Genomic DNA, 20,870 nt, shown 5'->3' on the forward strand with positions numbered 1-20,870 from the left:
AAGTTCCAGAACAATGCAGGAGTGAATGTATATGTAATCTCAGAGTAGGAGACCATGGTAGGCAAGATACCAAATTCAAAACTCATAAAAGACTGTTCAATTTGACTACAGGAACATTGAAAAAAAATTTTTTTAATGTCTATTTGTTTTTGAGAGGGAGAGACAGAGCGTGAGTGGGGAAGGGGCAGAGAGAGAGGGAGACACAGAATTCAAAGCAGGCTCCAGGCTCTGAGCTGTCAGCACAGAGCCTGAGGTGGGGCTTGAACTCATGAACCATGAGATCATGACCTGAGCTGAAGTCGGACACTTAACTGACTGAGCCATCTGGGCGCCCCTGACTACATGAACATTTAAAACTTCACAGTGGCAAATGTTACCACAGAAAAGGAGGAAGATCCATGAGAAACTTGAAAAACACAGTTATTATATATGTCACAATGTACTCTGTTCTTTAATTTATCCAAATATCGTATATCAACATAAGAAGATTAAAAGCCCAATAGAAAGATGAAAAATAGATATAAATTGCTCATAAATAAGAAACTAAATATAAATGATTAGTAAAACATAAAATGATAATCAATTTCACTTATAACTAAAAAAAACCCTACAAATTAAAACCACAAGATGCAATTCTTTCAACCTGCCAAAAATGTTCCATCTTGGTGATTCCCAGAGCTGGTGAGTATGAGCATAAAAAGCTTTCTCAAGGACTGCTGACAGAAGTATTAACTGGCAAGTATTTCTAGAGAGTTATTTGCAACAACAGTCACCTAAAATATATCACTTTTGACTTAATAACCTCAATAACCCAACTCATTGTAGTAGAAAACAACGAGTATCTACCATGAGGAGACTGGCTAACTAAATTATGGCATGTTTGTATGACAGAATAGAACAGAGTTGTTAAAGTGTGTGTGTGTGTGTGTGTGTGTGTGTGTGTGTGTGTGTGTGTATTTAAAATAACATCCTTTGGGGGCGCTTGGGTGGCTCAGTCGGTTAAGCGGCGACTTCGGCTCAGGTCACGATCTCACACTCCGTGAGTTCGAGCCCCGCGTCGCGCTCTGTGCTGACCGCTCAGAGCCTGGAGCCTGTTTCAGATTCCGTGTCTCCCTCTCTCTGACCCTCCCCCGTTCATGCTCTGTCTCTCTCTGTCTCAAAAATAAATAAACGTTAAAAAAAAAAAATTTTTAAATAACATCCTTTGCAATGAATCCACTTTCTCAAGCTTAGAAATCAATTAATCCTAGAATCAAAGCCCACTGAATTCCACACCTGGAAGAAACCACATGTATTATCTTAAAGAGAAGAAGAGTTCACACAGCTAGTTAGGAGGAGTAACCAAACCTAAAATTCAAGGACCCAAATAAAATTGATCATCTTCCCATACACTGAATATAAAAGCAGCACTTACAGAAAAGTACTTAGGGGCGCTGGGGTGGCTAAGTTGGTTAAGCATCAGACTTTGGCTCAGGTCATGATCTCGCGGTTCATGGGTTCGAGCTCCGTGTCGGGCTCTGTGCTGACAGCTCGGAGCCTGGAGCCTGCTTCGGATTCTGTATCTCCCTGTCTCCCTGACCCTCCCCTGCTCACACTCTCTCTCTCTCTCTCTCTCAAAAATAAACACTTGAAAATAAAAAAAAAAAAGTGCTTAACTCAAAGTAACCCTTTCCTTTCCCCTGATCAAAAACAGTGTTCAACTAACAGTGAGAATGACATTCATGATAATTTTGTAAAAATATCCATTTATGCTATCAATGCCATCAATAAACGAGCAGACACAACTTAGAGTGTTTAGTAAGTTTTAAATGTTCTAATTCTCAGCTAATCAAGTGATTATTTTACTAGAAATGTGAAACTCTCATGTTTTCCAATCTTACTATTCCTAAATTCCATTTCTTTTATATTGGAATCAATGCTCACATAATCTATGTTCCATTTGTTGTATATAAACCGCTAAATTTTTAAAAATTAGGTATCTTCCTACAGCAAACATACTCAGTCCTAAGAAATAAATGGTTTTCCACCCCAGATACATTTCAGAATTACCTATGATGAAAAGGAAGAATAAAGGAAAAAGAAAAAAAAAGTGCTGAGCTTACCTAGGAGATTTTAATCCACAGCTTTGGTTTGGGTTCTATGCACACAGAGGTCGTTTACTCAACTTGTAAGTAACTCTGGTGTGCACTCAGAACTGAGACCCATGGATATCAAATTGTATACTACTGGGGCACCTGGGGGGCTCAATCTGTTCTGCATCCAACTTTTCTGGGGGTTCAATTGGTTCTGCATCCAATGTATATAAATAGTACATTATTGTACATCGATATAGTCCCTAAAACTGTTGATATCATCATAAATAAAAGGATTATTTTTAAAGTTTCCTCACACATACCTTTAAAAATGTTTATGGTAGATCTATCATATCTGGTGATGATGCCACAATGTTTCCTAGTTTTCATTAAAACTGACATCTCAGTTTGGCAATGAGAAGTCATCTATCTAGGATTAATACACTTTAGATACTATAGATAAATCTAATACCTTCTATAATCTAGGTTGGTAGACAATCTGGAGAACTATAATAGTTTAAGGGTTCAATTTCAGAGATAAAATTTAGTTTAGATATTATGAACAGAGGTAACAATAAAATTCTGAGAAGTACCAAATACACTTAAAATGCTATTTGAAATTATGTAAAAATTAATATATGCAAACATTGATATTAATCCTAATCGAAATTCTCACTGTAGAAGCTCAGATGAAATAATTGATTTAAACCTTCATCTTTCGTGGGGCATCTGGGTGGCTCAGTTGGTTAAGCGTCCAACTTCGGCTCAGGTCATGATCTCGCAGTTTGCGAGTTCGAGCCCAGTGTCAGGCTCTGTGCTGACAGCTCAGAGCCTGGAGCCTGCTCTGGATTCTGTTTCCCTTTCTCTCTGCCCCTGCCCCGCTCACACTCTGTCTCTGTCTCTCTCAAAAATAAACAAACATTCGGGGTGCCTGGGTGGCTTGGTCTGTTGAGCATCTGACTTCAGCTCAGGTCATGATCTCCAGGTTCGTGGGTTCGAGCCCCACGTCAGGCTCTGCACTGACAGCTCAGAGCCTGGAGCCTGCTTCAGATTCTGTGTCTCCCTCTCTCTCTGCCCCTCTCCCACTCATGCTCTGTCTCTCCCTCTCAAAAATAAGTAAACATTAAAAAAAATAAAAAATAAATAAATACTAAAAAAAAATTTTAACTTCATCTTTTGTAACTTTTACTTTTCAGGCACTGACATATTAAGAAGTTTTAAACAAACAAAAAATCAGACACTTGAGTAATGTTAAGTGATAGTTTTACTCTTGCTGGGGACTATTTTGAAAAGAAATCAAATGCCTAATAAACAACAGCAAGGAAGGAAGATAAACATACAACATGAAATATTTAAAAATCTTACAAACCCCAAAAAGACACACAAAATATTTATAATACAAATGTTCCACTTTAAATATACTTATACATAAAAGCAATTCAGCAATAATGATGTATTTAATAAAAATTCTAAAGAAAATAAGAGGATTATGGATCGAAGTATAGTGAAAAAGACTTAACTCACACATATTTAAAATTATAGCTTAGGAAATTGGATGCATTTTCACCCAGAAGCATCATTTGGACCCTTTATCAAACCTTAATACATGTTCCTGACAGCTTACCAAGAATGAGACATATAATATTTTAGAAAGCACACTATTCCTTAAAAAAAAAAAAAAAAAAGGAAAGAGAAAAAAGATTTGGTTGGATTTTCTGTGCATGTGAAAGGCAACTCAGTAAAACACATTTTAGACCCCGGGGCTTATCTCCAATCTGTTCTGAAATTAAAGCTATATTTGAAAAGGTATAAAGCCAAAAGGACCAATGGAGAAGAAAAGCGGCTGACAGGTGAGAAGTGACAGTGATGTGTGTGGAGGACGGAAACAGGAGGAGTGTTGACCTACAGGACAGGGTGGGTGGGTCACAGCCCAGGGGTCTGTAGAACAGGCCTGGAGCCCACTGGCTGCAGACCCCAAGGAGGACTCACTCTGGAGGCAGCACACAGGAGAGAAGGGTCCTGAAACACAGCAGTACTGACTCACAGTCAATATGGAGTAGTTACACGCCCTCGGGCTGCTCCCCCACTCCACCTACCATGGTAACTGCCCCTTCAACAACCCAGGCAAAGAGCAGACATTTATCTTGTAGAGAAAAAAATTCCCAAGGCTCTCAATTCTACAACAGACCTGAACGGGCAATGGGCTGGACAGAAAGCACAGGAACTTGTACAACCAAGAGCCGTATATTCCCACCCAGCCCTTCTCTTTCTCGCACAGCGACCGCCAGGTTCACTCTTCCCCAGGGAGGACTCTGGCAGAAACTGACAGGCTCCAGAGAAGGACCCAGATGCCAACAAATGGGACCGTCCCTGTGAAAAAGCTGGCTCTTCTGCTTTCTTACAGTCATGTCTGCTGAAGTCTGCTGTAAGTCCCACCCATGAAAAACAGTTAACTTTATGAGTGCCTTTTCTTAATGCAGACGGTCAGTCAAGGACTTGATATCTGAGGAGAGGCTCCAATACGACAGCAGAAATTTGGAGGAAATAAGCAGAGGACAGAAGAAAAACCATCACTAGTATCCTCAGATACGAAACACTATTGCTTCAAGAAATAAAAAGATGATGCCATTTAAAAAGGGGGAGGAGGCTAGAAAATAGGAAAAAACTCTCAAAAATTAAAAAAATCAGAATTGTAATTAAAAATGCAACATAAAAATATTTTTTAAAACATGGGGTGCCTGGGTGGCTCAGTTAAGTGGCCGGCTTCAGCTCTCTGTTGTTAGCACAGAGCCCCTTTTGGATCCTCTGTCTCCCTCTCTCTCTGCCCCTCTCCGCTCACACATTCTCTCTCTCTGAAAGATAAATAAACATTAAAAAAGTTTTTAAAAAAAGCAACCTAGGTTTCGAAAAATAGAGTAGATATCTCTCTAAACAAGTAGAATAAAAAAATCAGAGAAGCATAAAAAGAAAGTAGAAGAAAATCAAGGGGTCAATTCAAAAGGTTTAACAACCAGAGCTGCAGGACTTCCAGAAAGAGAAGACACAGGATGACAACAGGGAGTCATCAACTAGTAATACAAGAAACATGTGCAAAAACTGGAGGACATGAAACTCCACAGTAAAAAGCCCGAGTACTCTGCATGAGTACTCACCCAGAGCAGAACAACTGGTATGGCCTTAGAGGTCTAAGGTCAGTCAATATGGATGTGAGAAGACAGCAGAACAAGGCTTTCAATTTCTGAGGGAAAGTGGCTCCCTACCTAGAATTCTACACCTAGTCACAGTATGAATCAAATGTAAGACTAGTAATATTGATATTTCCAGATGTGCAAGGAGCCAAAAGCAGATGCTTTTCATATACCCTTTCTTAGAAAGTTACAAAAAGATGTGTTTCAACATGATAAGAGAACACTAAGAAAAACAAGTATGTGATTCAAAAAAACAGAAATAAAGGAAGAAAGAAAGGAAGAAAGAAAGAAAAGAAAAGAAAAGAAAAGAAAAGAAAAGAAAAGAAAGAAAGAAAGAAAGAAAGAAAGAAAGAGCACAACATAGTCTGCCAGCAAAGAGCAGTCTCAGGATGAAAGTTCAGGATAAGGCTTAGAGAACTACCCAGATGACCACAGGCGACTGCTAAGTTGTAGGAAAAAGAGTCAAGAAAGAAAAGATACAGACAGAAGGCTTATTAAAAATACACTTGGAGGCGCCCGGGTGGTTCAGTTGGTCAAGCATCTGACTCTTGATTTTGGTTCAGGTCATGATCTCAAGGTGTGTGGGTTCAAGCCCCAGGTTGGGCATTGTGCTGGCAGTGTGTGGAGACTGCTTGGGATTCTCTCTCCCTCTCTTTCTCTGCCTCTCCCCTGCTCGTTCTCTCCTTCCCTCCCCCCCGTCAAAAATAAATAACCATTTAAAAAAAAATACACTTGGGCTTTTGATAGAAAGACACATCAGATTTACTGGAGCACTTGTAAACGTCTGATTCTATGAGCACAGAAAATTTAAAAAACCAAAACAAGAAATTACTGACTCCAGAAAAAAAAAAATGTCATAAGAAAAAAACTGTTCTGCTCAGCAGCCAACAGGATTTATTTACTCATGAGAAGATGAATACAGAAGACTGAGAAAACATTTTAGAAACATGTGAAGTCGCTAGTGAAAAGATACAGTGAAGGAACGGATATGGTAAGAGCTTAATCCAGAACTACCCTAACAGGAAGGAAATACACTGGACCTAAAATTGATGGGGCTGAGAAAACAGCAGAACACAGATATTATTTCAGAAAATTAGGAATAAAATGTCAGAAGCAGCAGCTAAAAAAAAAAAAAAAAAAAGAAAGTTCTTGCCTGTGAGGAAGCAGAAGTGAGTGTGGGGAGGGACGGGGCCTGTAGTATGTTCTAACTCTCCCCAGAACATACAGATGAGAGCAAAAACATTTTGCTTGTTTTCTTTCAGCATCTGGTGAAATACAGGAGTGTTTTAAAATGTTTACCTGTAATAACTTAAGGCATAAAATATATTATATCATGTAGCCTAAAAGGTTGATCTTATTTAGCTGAAGAGTTGATTCTATACCCGAGAAACTTAAAATATTAAGCTGCGCTAAGGACTTAGTCTCTATATACTCTTTCTCCTCCTGAATAATAAAGACAGGCATTCTTGCTTCGTCATCTCCCACAGCATTAGAAAAACTCCTACTAATGAAAGCTTTTTATAGTCTCAGAAGTCTGATGAATCCTGAAACTGGGTCATCGTCACCTGTTCGCTGATCTTTTGAGGACTTCATAAACACACAGGTACGTGTTCAGTGGTTCACCTTTAGCTATGAAATTTATACCACTAACAGTGAAAAGATAATTGTCAACGCCTCATAGCCAGCTCTGTTTTGGGTGTTAAACAACGAGGATGTTGTATTGGAAAGAGAATTTGGCTAACTAAAAAGTTAGTCCACACTTTTCCTATTAACTAACTGAATGACCCACTTTAGAGTACTTGACCTCTCCGGGTCAAAAACGTTCTCACATGTAAAATCAGAGTTAATCTAAATTTTTTTTTTTTTTTTACTATTACAGTAATTAATATGTGTTCCTGAAGCCAGGTAACTAAAAACAAAACAAACAAAAACAAAAAACAAAACAAAAAGAAAAACACACCAAAAACCTCATCATTTATAATTCATTTAGAATTATAAAAAATCATTTATAATCACTCATAATCTTAGCACCCCAAGAGAAGAACTGTCATTATTTTGGTTAAGTTTCTTTCCATAATATTCTTTACAAAACAATACCAGACATCATACAGAATAGTCAACCTGAGTTTTTTCACTTGCCAATATTAAATATTTTTCTTAAATATTTACCATCATATAGAGTAATTTACTTTACCTACATCTTACTGTGCTTGTTTGCAATCTTAAATACTATAAACTGCTATATTTTCCTTATAGTCTTTATCCTTGCATATTCCCTTTGGTTAATTCTCCTAAAATAAATTCCTAGGACTGAGATTCAAGACTTTTGTGCTTCACCAAACTGCTCTTTAGTGGCCGAGATACATTCCATTCCTACCAGCTACACATGAAAAAGAATACATGAAAAATACAAGAAAATACACGAAAAAAATAAACTTTCCATGCACCTAAACCAAAACACTTATTTTTTGTTCAATTCTGACCAATTTGATTTTTAAAAATAGTATCTTGCTTAGTTCTACATTTCTTTGAATCACTAGCCTAGGTTATCTAAAAAATACTTCTAGTCCTAAAATACTCTGATTGCTTTATGACTTCTACTATCACACCAAGGACAATTAATAGGAAAATACACTTGAAAAAGGTTAACAGACTCTGCACTGTTTATAATTTCCAAACCACTGCATGATTATATAATCTTAAAAATAGCTAATTAAACATTAAAATTTCTGTTTTATACAAAACCACATTGATACACGTTTTCCATGTTCTTCTATAATTTTTTATATATTATTACAGATAGTTGAATATGTGATTTATTTTTTGTTTTTAAAGTTTTTAATGTTTATTTATTTTTGAGAGAGAGAAAGAGAGAGAGCATAAGTGGGTGAGGGGCAGAGAGGGAGACATAGAATCCGAAGCAGGCTCCAGGCTTCGAGTTGCCAGCACTGAACCCGATGTGGGGCTCGAATCTACGAACTGCGAGATCATGACCTGAATGAAGTCAGGTGCTTAACCAACTGAGCCACCCAAGCGCCACAATATTTATTTTTTTAAAGAGCATAAATTTCGACTCCTAGAGTTTAGGGCTGTGACTTAGTTCTGCCACTGCCAGAATTAATAAGTAATTCATCAACTCTTCCTGAGCCTCTGCTTCCCAGATAAAATTGTGATTGTCACATAAACCCCCTGCCCTGTCACCACCACATATGTTGAATAGTGGAAGAACGCTGTTAGCTGGTAAGGGCCGGCAAGACACCATGTAGATCTAACATCTTGCTGTTTTCACAGTGAAGTAAGTGGAATGAACAGGGCTCTCATTTGAGGGCGAAGGAAACACAGAAGCCAGAACCAGAGATAACTTCTAGCTCCTCACCTGGAACCACTGTTACACTTCACTTCATCACCTGGGACACAACAGACCGAAGCCACCTTCCTGAACATTCGCTTACCCTCGGAGAGGTACTTCGCTTTTATTAATCCAAATCTAATTAAAACCTGACTTTCTTATACAATCATTTCTCTTTCCTTGTCCTATATGAAAGGGCTATCCTTCTTTACTTTTCTTCTGAAAATTCTACATCTAATATAACCCCATCAAAATTAATCTTCAAGTTTTCAAAAAAAGAGCATTGTATTGGAGAATGACGCACTGTATTCAGAAGAAATCCCTTTCTTACCTATGACTTTTCACATTCTGAGTGTGTGCTCGGAAAAAGAAAGTAGATACAACATATTAAATGTCAGTCATAACTAAAGAGAACTTCTTGCATAGATTAAAGGAAAACACTGGATAAATACTGACAAAGATGTACAGCCACTTTATTTTCATATTCCTGTAGTCTTACTGATTTAATTCTAGGACTTCACAAATTAAGTATCTGCCGAAGTTTCCATCCAAGTTATCTTGTAACAAAAGACAAAACAGAACCACAACAGAGAACACTCACTTTTATTCGGTGATCATCCGTGTCTGCAACTGTTGCTACTCTAATAAACATAGGATTTCTCTTGTCTATGACTTCAAGCTTCATTTTTTTCTGGAATCCATGTGGAGGTTTCTGCCATACAGAAAATTTTACATGGTAAGATTCAGAGGAAGAGAAAGTAGGCTCTGTGTCACAAAGACAGAATAATAAGCTATTTACAGAATCGACCTTCAAACTCCCAAGTTCCTACAGTAGCTTTGGACCTCATTGTCCTTATCAAAAAAAAACACAATCCCAAATCACACGGCCAAACCCTGAAGCAAGAGAAACAGCCTGAGCACCCAGCCGGAGGAAACAGAAAGCAAAAGACCTTAAGAGAAAATGCAAAATATTGTGGATATTTGATTAGGCATAGGGAAGGCAAGAAGTTTTTCTCATTAGTTAGAAGGAGGTGTCTTGAGGGGTGGGGCGCCTGGGTGGCTCAGTCGGTTAAATCTGACTTTGGCTCAGGTCGTGATCTCACCGTTTGTGAGTTTGAGCCTTGCGACGGGCTCTGTGCTGACAGCTCAGAGCATGGAGCCTGCTTTGGATTCTGTGTCTCCCTCTCTCTCTGCCCCTCCCCTGCTCACGCTCTGTCTCTCTCTCTCTCAAAAATAAATAAACATTAAAAAAAAATTCTTTTTACAAAAAAGGAGGAGGCATCTTGGCAAAAATCAACAAGCATAAAAATTATTTATGAAAACAGAAGAAAGAACATTAAAGTGGCAGAGATGTGACAGAGACTAGAAATGACCATGAGAACAAAAAGCAGGAGACGTCTTTAGAAAAAGAAAATCAGCCATCAAAACGTATGGGATGAAATCACTCTTGTAAGAACAGGAATGAGAAAGGAAGACCTCTCCTCCCACACCTTAGCTAGCTCCACCTCAGGACTCAGCAGAAACCTGTAAACCTCCGGAAAAGTTGCAGGATGTCGAAGGCAAGCTCAAGGGTATGTTGGGTAAATTGCTTAAACCATCTGAGCCTCACACCCCTGTTCTGTGAAGTGGTTCTAACAAAACTGTGGCTCGGAGAATTAAGTGTGAAAATTACGCAAAGGATAAAAAACAATCAATGCCAGGCACCTAAAGGCCAAACTAAGGAAATCGTAGTTTTCTCTCAGGTCTCAGTGTGACACGAGATATGCAGACTGATCTTGACACGATTTTATCGAGTTCAAGCAAAGAGCGATGCGGTTCTTTGTATAGCTTGAGATAAAGTTAGAGAGTCAGGTAAAAATTCCTAAGTAAGGCAGAACTCTAATTATCCATTTTTAAATCCTAAATTTACTCTCAGATGGACCATACACATTCTTTTACATGGCTTTTCTTCACGTAATATACTTCTTTTCTCAAAAATATTTCATGTTCTTTTTTTTCCTATTATTTGGGCCCATATCCCTAATTAATCCTATCATTAGAAACCCTAGCAATTTATACACAATAAATCATTTTAAAAAGTGTTACTTATGATAGACTATGCTACATTAAAAACATTCTTAAAATTCTTAACATATTCTTCTTTAAATTTATGAAAAAATAGAAATAATTAAGCAAGCTGTTAGAAAAACGAAAAAAATTTAAAATGCCTCTCATCACTTATTCTTCCCTTGCTGAGAAATGAGGTTTCCTTTGAATCTTAACAAGTTATATGTAAGATGCAAGGACTCTGGGTTAGAAAGATACTACAATAAAAGCAAATGGCCTTATATTTTGATAATCAAACATGCTGATTAATAGCAATAAAAAGAAAAACAGCATGTCAGCTTGCCATAAACAAATCCAAAGGAATTCTCAAACACAAGTTTTATTTTTTAAAAAAAATTTTTTTTTCCCAACATTTATTTATTTTTGGGACAGAGAGAGACAGAGCATGAACGGGGGAGGGGCAGAGAGAGAGGGAGACACAGAATCGGAAACAGGCTCCAGGCTCTGAGCCATCAGCCCAGAACCCGACGCAGGGCTCGAACTCACGGACCGCGAGATCGTGACCTGGCTGAAGTCGGACGCTTAACCGACTGCACCACCCAGGCGCCCCTCAAACACAATTTTTATTAGAAAACAATGTCCTGCCTTGTTTCGGTTTTTCGGAGTATCTAGCTGGAAAAACAGAAGTTTGCTGTAAGATCACAACAACTCATTCCACACCAATTCAAGCAGTTATTTTCCATGGAGACAAGTTCAAAATGAGGCCAACGACAAAAAAATCTCTGTAATAATTTTGACTTTCAAAATTGTAAGATGTCAAAAACATCTTTTGTGGTCTTCTGTTTCCCTCCTCTTCCTCTTTCTGGCTCAGTAGTACCGTCTCTGTTCTGCAATTTCAATGAATGAACACTATTGCCAACACAAATGAATGAAATAGTGCAAAATGTATTAACTCACCACTTTGAAAGCTCTTGCAGGGGCAGGTAAAGAATTGGTTTCTTCTAAGTATTTATCCCAAGAAAAATGTTTCACATTTGGATAACCTAAGAAAAAAGCAAACCCTGTTAGGTTTAACCAGAATGACAGAACCACAAACTGACCTATAAAATTATGAGATATTGTTACCATAATCTAGGAAATTACGTTCATGTTCCAAATAACTTTAAAGTGAATAACACACTCAGACCTAACTGTAATAATTACTTTCATCTTGATCATGACTCCTCTTCTATCTTCTAAATGAAAATATAACATATACGTATATGTATAATTTATATTCTTGGTAAGTCCTATATACAGATATGCACACACTAACAAAAATGCCCTTTAATGTGCAATTCTTCTTCTACTAATATAAAATCTCATGCACACAAAGACAAATGCACAGCTGTCAATGAAAAAGTGTAAAAATAAGTTTAATAACAATATAGAAAATGTGCACATATATATATAGTACATATGAAATAGAAAGCATTTATTAAAAAGAATAAAGCAGACTTACATACACTAATATGTGAAATATTCCAGATATGTCATCATACTGTTAGGTCAAACAAGCACAATCAAGTCATGGAACACTATTCATAAAATAAAATATGCAGAAAGAACTATCCCTCCTTCCTCCTGCCCCCTTTTGTTTCCTCCAGACTCCAAAATCCATTAGGCAGACATGAGCAGGAATTAATAGTGACTCAGTGTGGTGGGAAACTGGCTACTTAAAAAGGACTGAAAAAATTTGTAAATATACTGAAGATAAAGGAAGGCAGATTTCTCACTGACCGAAAAAATAGAGAAAGTAGGAAACTAGAATAAACTTTGTGGTCTTGGATATGAATTGGAGCTAAGGATATAATTCTTGGTTTTCAATGTCGAAATAGGTACAGAAATATGCATTAATATAACTTTTTTACATGAACGTATTTCCTAACTATATCCTCCGAGAGAACAGAGGCAGCATCACCCCGTAGCCATCACCACATCCACTGTTTAGATTTTAGCTTGAATCAGGGAAAGTACGAGATAAGCCTTGCTGTGCCAGAAAGAATGAAGTTCTCAAAGAACATGTCAAAGGACATGGTAACTGACTTAAAGGGACTCCCACGGACCAAATCTGGGAAAATCGGGACATGAAAGTAAGCAATGCTGGTTATGGCTTATAACCCCTTGATGAAAATAGTAATATATGAATCCATGCAGACGGAAATAAATTAACCAATGAATAAAGAGGAAGATGAAAAAGCTATTCTTTGCAGAATAATAACAACTGCTTATGTACAAGGAATGATGGTATAAAAAATTAGCATTTAGCAACTGTCAGAATAAGAATTCATACGAGAAATATCAACAGATGTTAAAACTAGTGAGTGACATGGGGATGAAGCACAGGGTATTTACACAATCTCCAAGTATCTCTCCACAAAATACTTAGTACTTACAGAGAAAAAGATAACCATGTTAGCGGAGAAGTGAAGAAGTAATTGACTATCTTGGTCAATTAACGGTAAAAGATCAATAGTGAGACAAACTGACATCCGCTCAGGATGCAGGGAGAACATGGTGCTGTTTCTGTGATGTTCCTGCCCAAATACAGAACCTGGATCCAATCATGAGGAAACGCCAAGCATACCCAAATTCAGCAGCATTCTACAAAATGACTAATCTCAAATTCCCAAACACACTGACGTCATGAAAGTCGAGGAGAGCCTAACTGAAGGAGAGTAGAGGGATATGACAACCGAGTGCAATGTCTGATCCTTTTGCTACAAATGGCATCACTGATACAACTGATGAACTTGAATGAGTCTCTGGGTCAAGGGTATCGATGACTTCCATACTATTCTTTCAACTTTTCTCTACATTTGAAATTATTTCAAAGTAAAAGCTTAAAACTTTTTTTTTAATGTTTTATTTATTTTTGAGAGAGACAGACAGAGCGCGAGTGGGGGAGGGGCAGAGAGAGGAGGAAACACAGAATCTGAAGCAGGCTCCAGGTTCTGAGCTGTCAGCACAGAGCCCAATGTAGGGCTCGAACTCACAAACTGTGAGATCATGACCTGAGCCAAAGTCAGTCACTTAACCGACTGAGCCACCCAAGCGCCCCACAAAATAAAAGTTTAAAAAGTATGCAAATATATTTCTATAAATACAAATATTTTACAACATATTTTTAAGGAATGCATCTTGCCCAGTTTAAATAATATTAAAGCTGATTGTACACGCATGGGTGTTTGTGTATAAACAGAGGCAGAATGATTTTTCTGGAGAGATACAAGGACAAACTCAAACTATTATGAGACAGAACAACTGTTGTCTCTATTTTCAGTCTAAATTTAAAAAAAAATTTTTTTTAATGTTTATTTTTGAGAGAGAGAGAGAGACAGAGTGCAAGTGGGAAAGGGGCAGAGAGAGACACACACATACAGAATCCGAAGCAGGCTCCAGCCTGAGCTGTCAGCACAGAGCCTGACACGGGGCCTGAACTCACGAGCTGTGAGATCATGACTTGAGCTGAAGTCGGACGCTTAACCGACTGAGCCACCCAGGTGTCCCAAACGTTCTAAATTTTTAAAAACAAGCATGTATTAATGCATAATTGGATAATTCAAGATAAAAATCATTTTAAAAAGTCATAAAGGCTTTAATTTTGGAAACAGGAGATAATGCTACATATTTGGGAAAAAAAATGAATGTGGGGAGTCCAGCAGGGCTGATCCATGAATTAACAGGAGGGGCAGAAGAGCTGCTGTCTAGGAACAGCAAGTGACTAGGGTCCTTCTCAGACGGGACATCAGAGACCTTGCCAGGAAGCTGCCCTCAGGGACAGGGACTGGACAAAGGGCATCTTTTTTGTCATAGCACCAAGGTAATATCAGCATAGGCCTTACAAACCGTTATTTGACAGTTTCTTTTTAAACGTGTGTGTGTGTGTGTGTGTGTGTGTGTGTGGTAAAATTTACAGCATAGAAAATATATGATTTTAACCATTTTTAGGTGTACAATCAGTGGTGTTTACTCATATTGCTGTGTTTGGCACTTTTGAACATGAAATTTAGATTTTTTAAATGTGTCAAAAAGCTATGTTTTTCTTCTCTTCCGCTGATATGAAAGTCCACAGAGGGAGACAGAGGACTTGGTGATCGGCTTCGCATTGGAAGTCAGCAATCATGCCTTACACCACCCATTCCCACGGTACTTAAGCCAGTGCTGTGACGACATAACCAAGCACTGTTACTCACTGGTTCTGTGTTTATTTACCAGACTTCTGATTATGACCATAAAGGTGGTGAAGAAAAAAAAAAAATGGACCAATACCAAACTGGGAAATCCTTACAGCAACTCCGATGGTAACACTGACACCAGGTAAGTGTGCGATCGACATTCACTGACTGCTAACAGTGTGTGAGCCACAGGACACAGGAGAGCTGTCCAGGAAAACCTTCCAGGCAGCTCCATGTCTGAGCCAGGCAACTGTTAATGTCTTGCTTTACTAACACTTTATGGTTTAAGTTAAAGCTCTTTCATCTTCAAAACAGCTCTACAAATCAGTGAAGGACAAGGGCTTTGGTTCCTTAACCTAGGAGAAAACTCAGAAAGCCGAAGGGACTCATCTCAGGCATCCCTGGGATGGTTGGTCTCCTGGCTGAGGAAGTGATCAGACACAAAGACACAGCACCACGGAACTGGAAACAAGCTTCCCCATGAAATCAGCTATTCGAATGGAATGAGACAAGTATCGGAAGCTCTAAACTGAGGCTTTGATGCATCTGTGCTGCTGGCAACATCCACAAATTAGCTCTTAGCCAGCCGAGGGGCTACCCTTTGCCTGTGATGACGGAAGTTTGCATCACTCACGTGAGTACCCATAAGCAACAGGGCAGTTGATGCTCTGTATCAGCTGATGGCCCTGTCTTTTCACCCAATGATAGCCCTGGCACCTTCAACAGCGACACACTTGGAAACTCACTGTCTTGGTTATGATGAAGCCAAAGAATCCGTTCTTCGGCATAAGAAAATAAACTCAACATGACATAAAACAAAGAAACAATTCGTCAGCAGGTACACTGTTCTCCATCACAGAGACAGCGAAGCTGAGAAGGGGCCGCGGGGCCAGAGGCAGATGGCTGAAGTACCTGGAAACTGCAGAAAACGAACAAGAGGTACTACCAGCATAAAGGTGCAAAATCTGTTTTGGAGACTACACTCCAATAGAAAAAGGAAAACTGAATGTGTAAGTTCTGATCCAGGTTAAAAAAAAAAAAATCTAAAGCCTCAAGTACTCACTTAAATGTGAACATTGTACTTTTGTCACAATTGACTGTGACATGTGGGTCAAGGCTCCACCCACAAATGCGGTCCCCTATGTCCACTTCTCTACATTCACTAAAGCTTTAGACACCTGACTTCTGTGGTCAGATAATATATTTAAATGTGTATGAATGAAAAGTCTAAAAATGAATGACAACTTGGGAAATAAAGATCTTTTTAAAAAGAACTTCTCATTTTCCAAAGAAGACAACCTTTGATACTCTGTTGTGGACCAAGCCAATGTATATACTTTCAGGTGTATCAGGGGTCAGCAAACTACCACCTGACCAGCTGCCTGTTCTTTGCAAGTAAAGATTTACTGCAACGCAACTATGTTCATTCATTTCTTATCGTCTGGGCTGCTTTGTGCATGAAAACTGGAATTGAGTAGTTGTGACAGAGATGTGTGGCCTACAAAGCCAAAATTATGTACTATCTGGCCCTTTACAGAAAAAGTTTGCAGACTCCTGATGCATATGAAGAATAATATTAGACACATAATAAACACAAACCTGGAGGAGTAATGAGTGTCCTTCTATGTTCTTTACACCACCCGACTGGATGAATGTGTGGGCTCGATGCTTCACACCTGTAGGTTATATAAATCACAAAACTGTAACGATCAGGATCAATTCTCAAATACAAATAAATGTGTACATAAATAATCATATACACAGGCAAGCTAAAGTTATTTCAGCATCTCTAAGGGCAAACGTGCAAGAAGCACGAAGCTCGATCACCCTTGAAAAACAAACACGCTTCTATCATCTGTTAGAATGGCAGCGGCCAGGTATTAAGAGGAGGTATTCCTTTCCTTTCCTCACCTCTTTCTTCTCCTCTCTCTCATCTTTCCTTCAGTCAGGCATGTATTTTTGCAAGACCTCTTTATCACTATGCCTTATCTGGCATCTGATTCGTTGCTCCTAATCAGACTTGTTCCATGTATTCCTCATCGTACACACAACTCATTTCATTCATTCATTTGCTCACTCACTCATTCAAACACTGAGTGCTTATAATGCACCAGACACTGGGACAGGCACTGAGGAGACAGCAGCACATAAAACACATACGAAGTTCCCGCTTTTGTGGAGTCTGCGGTATTCCGGGAAGAGATAGGAAACAAATTAACAAAATAAATACTCTGGTGGCACAACGCGATGCAGACAAGAGGTGGAAGAAGGAAGCAGAGAGCAAACATGGAAAGATACTCCTTTACACGGCACAGTCACAGCAGCCTCTCAAATAAGGTGACACCTGAAGAAAGTGGAGAAAGAACTGAGCCACTCAAATGCACACTAGAAAGCCAATCCATGCAGAGAGGACGCAAGTACAAAGGCTGTGTGTGAGGTGGGAGTCTCAGAGCTGGGTCAGGAACACACTGAGGGAAGCAGAGAACAGGAAATAGTATCAGGAAGGGCCTTCAGGCATGGTAAGGTCTTGGGATTTTATTCAGAGAAAAATGATGTTTACTACAGTATCATGTAGGGGGTTTTAGGCAGAAGAGTGGCATAATCTAATTCATGTTTTTAAAGTAATTATTGTGACTGTTTTGCAGACAACTAACCACATTGGAAACCGAGATGAGGCTGTGAGGAGGCTTTTGCAAGAGTTGATGATGGAGGCCTGAACCAGAGTGCTGGTGGTGAAGATAATAAGAAGCGATCATGTTTTTGGGTCTGTATTTTCAAGGAAGCACCAACAGGATATACTGGTAGATTTGATACAGAATGTGAGTGATGTGAAGAAGTCAGGAACATCCCAAGGTTTGGGGCAGGGGCCATCAGAAGAATGTAGGACCATTTCCTGAGATAGGAGGACTAGAGACACAGTCTATGGCATTCCAAATGGTGAATGGAGAGGTTTTTTGCTTTTTGTTTGTTTTATCAGTATGTTTGACAAACAGGTAAAGAAGCCAAACAGATAATGAGCATGAAAATCTGGAGTTCAAACACAAGATCAAAGGTAAAGATGTAACTGTGGGAGCATCAGCATTTGGGATGATGTCTAAGGTCACGAACAGAGATGAGGCCATCCAGAGAATGAGTATAGAGAGAGAACAGAAGAAGTAGGAGGCAAATAAGCCCAAGAAGAAATGACTAGAAAATAAGAGAAGGAAAGCAACAAGAAAGAAATCAACTAAGTTAAATGCTCACGCTAGATCAAAGAACAAGAACTGATTACTGGATTTAGCAACGTGAAGTTCATTAACATTCTTGGCAAGGGCTGTTCTGGTGGAGCTGGGAATAAGAAAGGGCAAAAGCTGGAAGAGGGTGGGTTTAAGAGAAAATGGCAGGACAGCAGACAGAGCCAGCTGGTACAGAAAACATATTCACTGGAGTAGCTGTTTTAAAAGGAAACAGAGACCTGTAACATTAGATAGCAAAAGGAAACTTTTGTTTTTTGTTTTTGTTTTTTCAAGTTGGGAGATACTCAGGGGGAAGCTGAGTGAAGAATATATGTAAATTCTCTGTACTACTTTTTTTAAAGTAAACTCTATCCCCAACGTGGGGCTCAAACTCATGACTGTGAGATCAAGCATCGCATGCTTTACCGACTGAGCCAGCCAGGCACCACACTCTACACTATTTTTTAAGTTTAAAATTACTTTAAAATAAAACTCTTTTTAAAAGATGGGAAGTATTACTTCATTTATTCAAGAAATACACGCTGACCAACCATGATCAGGGTAGTGTTCTATGTGCTAGGGCTCCCCCAGTTATCAAAAAAACCTGCCAAATCCTTTCTCCTGTTTGGATACTGGTAGAAATAATCAACAAAGAGGGATGCCCTAGTGAGGAAATGGAACCCTGTGTGTGAAACTGGGCCCCTGAGGCAGGGGCAGGCACACCCACCGTCACAGAGAGGGTCCTATCGATGGGTAGAGATCAGGAATACACCCACCAGACAACAGTGGGAGCACGAGGACGCCTCCCCTGACTGTCTTTTTCTTCAACGACCAGGACACAAGGCTATCAGCAGAGAGGGAGGGTGGGAAATGGAGGTTAAGAGACGTCTGAGGGAAAAAGGAGTGGAACTGAGTGGTATGGAAGAACAGACAGGAGTCTGTTTAGTAGGATTGTGGGGCAGGCTTAGGGCTCACCAGAGGTTAGCAGTCATGAATGTGAAGTGAGACCAGTGAGCATGTCGTGCCTTTCTCTAGCCACATTCAACCACTCAGGCACAAGCATGAGGTAGGCATAAAGTTAGTTGAACCAGGGTTGGGGTTTTGCCAGGCAAACACAACATAAGGCAGTGGAGGCTATAGTTACAAAGGAATAGTTATAACAATACTACAAAATAAATGTAGAGGCATCTAGAGACAGATCACAATTAAAATCTGTAAAGGACAAAAAAAAAGAAAAAAAAGAAAAAAAAGTTGGTAGAACAATCCCCATTGGTGTCCTCAAACATAAAGGGTGTAATGGAGTTAAAAAAGAAAATCAGGGCCAAACGGTCAAAATATTTAATGCATCATTAGCATACTGAAGACTGTGAAATTATACTATAAGCAAACAAGTTTCAAATTATTTAACCTAGCATTTCCTAAAGATACTTAACTATGAAACACTGCTTTAATGGGCAATCCATTAACATCACGTGGAACACCAGTGTTCTGTAGAACACACTTTGGAAAACAGTGGTCTAATGGATGCCAAAGAGTCCAGTGTGCTCTTTTAACCAGATCTGTTGAGTCTATCCTGAAAGATCAGCAAGTCTCAACACAGCCCTCTGGATGGAAAACTAACAGATAGAAAGCCAGAAAGGTAACACAGTGGTTAGAGTTTCTGGTGAATAAAAAACATCTTATGACTAGTGAAAAACAAAGAACATTCTAAAAAATGCTCTAGGTGAATGGGATATAGTTACCTCTTTCAAACCAACTTACACATTAGTAGCCCTGAACAGTAAGTAACAAGTGAGATGAGATAGCTCCAATTTAATGTTGATTTTTCTCGGAATTATTTCAGTGAAAAATATCTTTAAATATTTATAAAGGTTTCTTCTTTCCTCTCCCTTTATTCACTTGTTCTCTCCTACCACCCTTCCTCACACTATTATTTTTCTTAATCTATGTATTAGGGCTATGTGTGTATGTGTATGTCATTATTTTAGAAATGTGAAAGGAAAGCAAGCACTGCTAGGTCAATGTGAAGTTCATACAGCAATTGGTACATTTCTTACAATGATATATTTTCATAAAATGTTAATATAATTCCTTAAAACGCATTCTGTTGTGGGAATGCAAACTGGCGTAGCCACTGTGGAAAACAATACGGAAGTTCCTCAAACAATTAAAAATAGAACTACCCTATGATCCAGTCATCATACTCTTGGTTATTTATTCACAGAATACAAAAACACTAATTCACAAGGATATATGTGTCCTTTTGTTTATTGCAGCATTATTTACAATAGCAAAATTATGGAAGTAGCCCAAATGTCCATCACTGGATGAATGGATAAAAAGGATGAATGGATAAAGAAGGTATCCCATGATACACAATGGAATATTACTCAGCCATAAAGAAGAATGAAATCTTGCCATTTACAACAACATGGATGGATCTAGAAAGTGTAATGTTAAGCAAAAGAAGTCAGAGAAAGACAAATGCCATATGACTTCATTCAAATGTGGAATTTAAGAAACAAAACAAAGGGGAAAAAAGAGACAAACCCAAAAATGGACTTAACACTAGAGAACAAACTGATGGTTACCAGAGGGGAGGTCCGGTGAGGGGATGAGTGAAACAGGTGAACAGGATTAGGGACACATTTGTCATGATGAGAGTAATGGGTAGAACTGCTAGATCACTATATTATGCACCTGAAAGTAATATAACACTGTATGTTAACTATACTGGAAATGAAATGAAATGAAATGAAATGAAATGAAATGAAATGAAATGA

The 20,870-nt window shown here is 38.7% G+C and overlaps 1 protein-coding gene and 1 long non-coding RNA gene across 9 annotated transcripts in view; one reads left to right on the forward strand and one right to left on the reverse strand.

Annotated features, from left to right (window-relative positions):
- The window catches only part of L3MBTL3 (L3MBTL histone methyl-lysine binding protein 3), a 127,257-nt gene that overhangs the window by 48,040 nt on the left and 58,347 nt on the right, over positions 1 to 20,870 (reverse strand). For all 8 annotated transcript variants that reach the window (XM_040449230.1, XM_040449228.1, XM_040449231.1 and 5 more), the window contains 3 exons: positions 16,472 to 16,548; positions 11,613 to 11,698; positions 9,211 to 9,321 (listed from right to left, as the gene is read on the reverse strand). In XM_040449230.1, coding sequence (XP_040305164.1) covers positions 9,211 to 9,321; positions 11,613 to 11,698; positions 16,472 to 16,548 — 274 coding nt within the window. The remainder of the gene's footprint in view (positions 1 to 9,210; positions 9,322 to 11,612; positions 11,699 to 16,471; positions 16,549 to 20,870) is intronic.
- On the forward strand, positions 8,286 to 17,651 carry LOC121013476 (uncharacterized). Its single transcript, XR_005782732.1, has 3 exons — positions 8,286 to 8,722; positions 14,913 to 15,014; positions 17,518 to 17,651. It is a non-coding gene; the product is annotated as an uncharacterized LOC121013476 (long non-coding RNA).

This window comes from Herpailurus yagouaroundi, unplaced genomic scaffold (assembly GCF_014898765.1).
Source record: "Herpailurus yagouaroundi ecotype Mexico unplaced genomic scaffold, PumYag 198, whole genome shotgun sequence".
Lineage (NCBI taxonomy): Eukaryota > Metazoa > Chordata > Mammalia > Carnivora > Felidae > Herpailurus > Herpailurus yagouaroundi.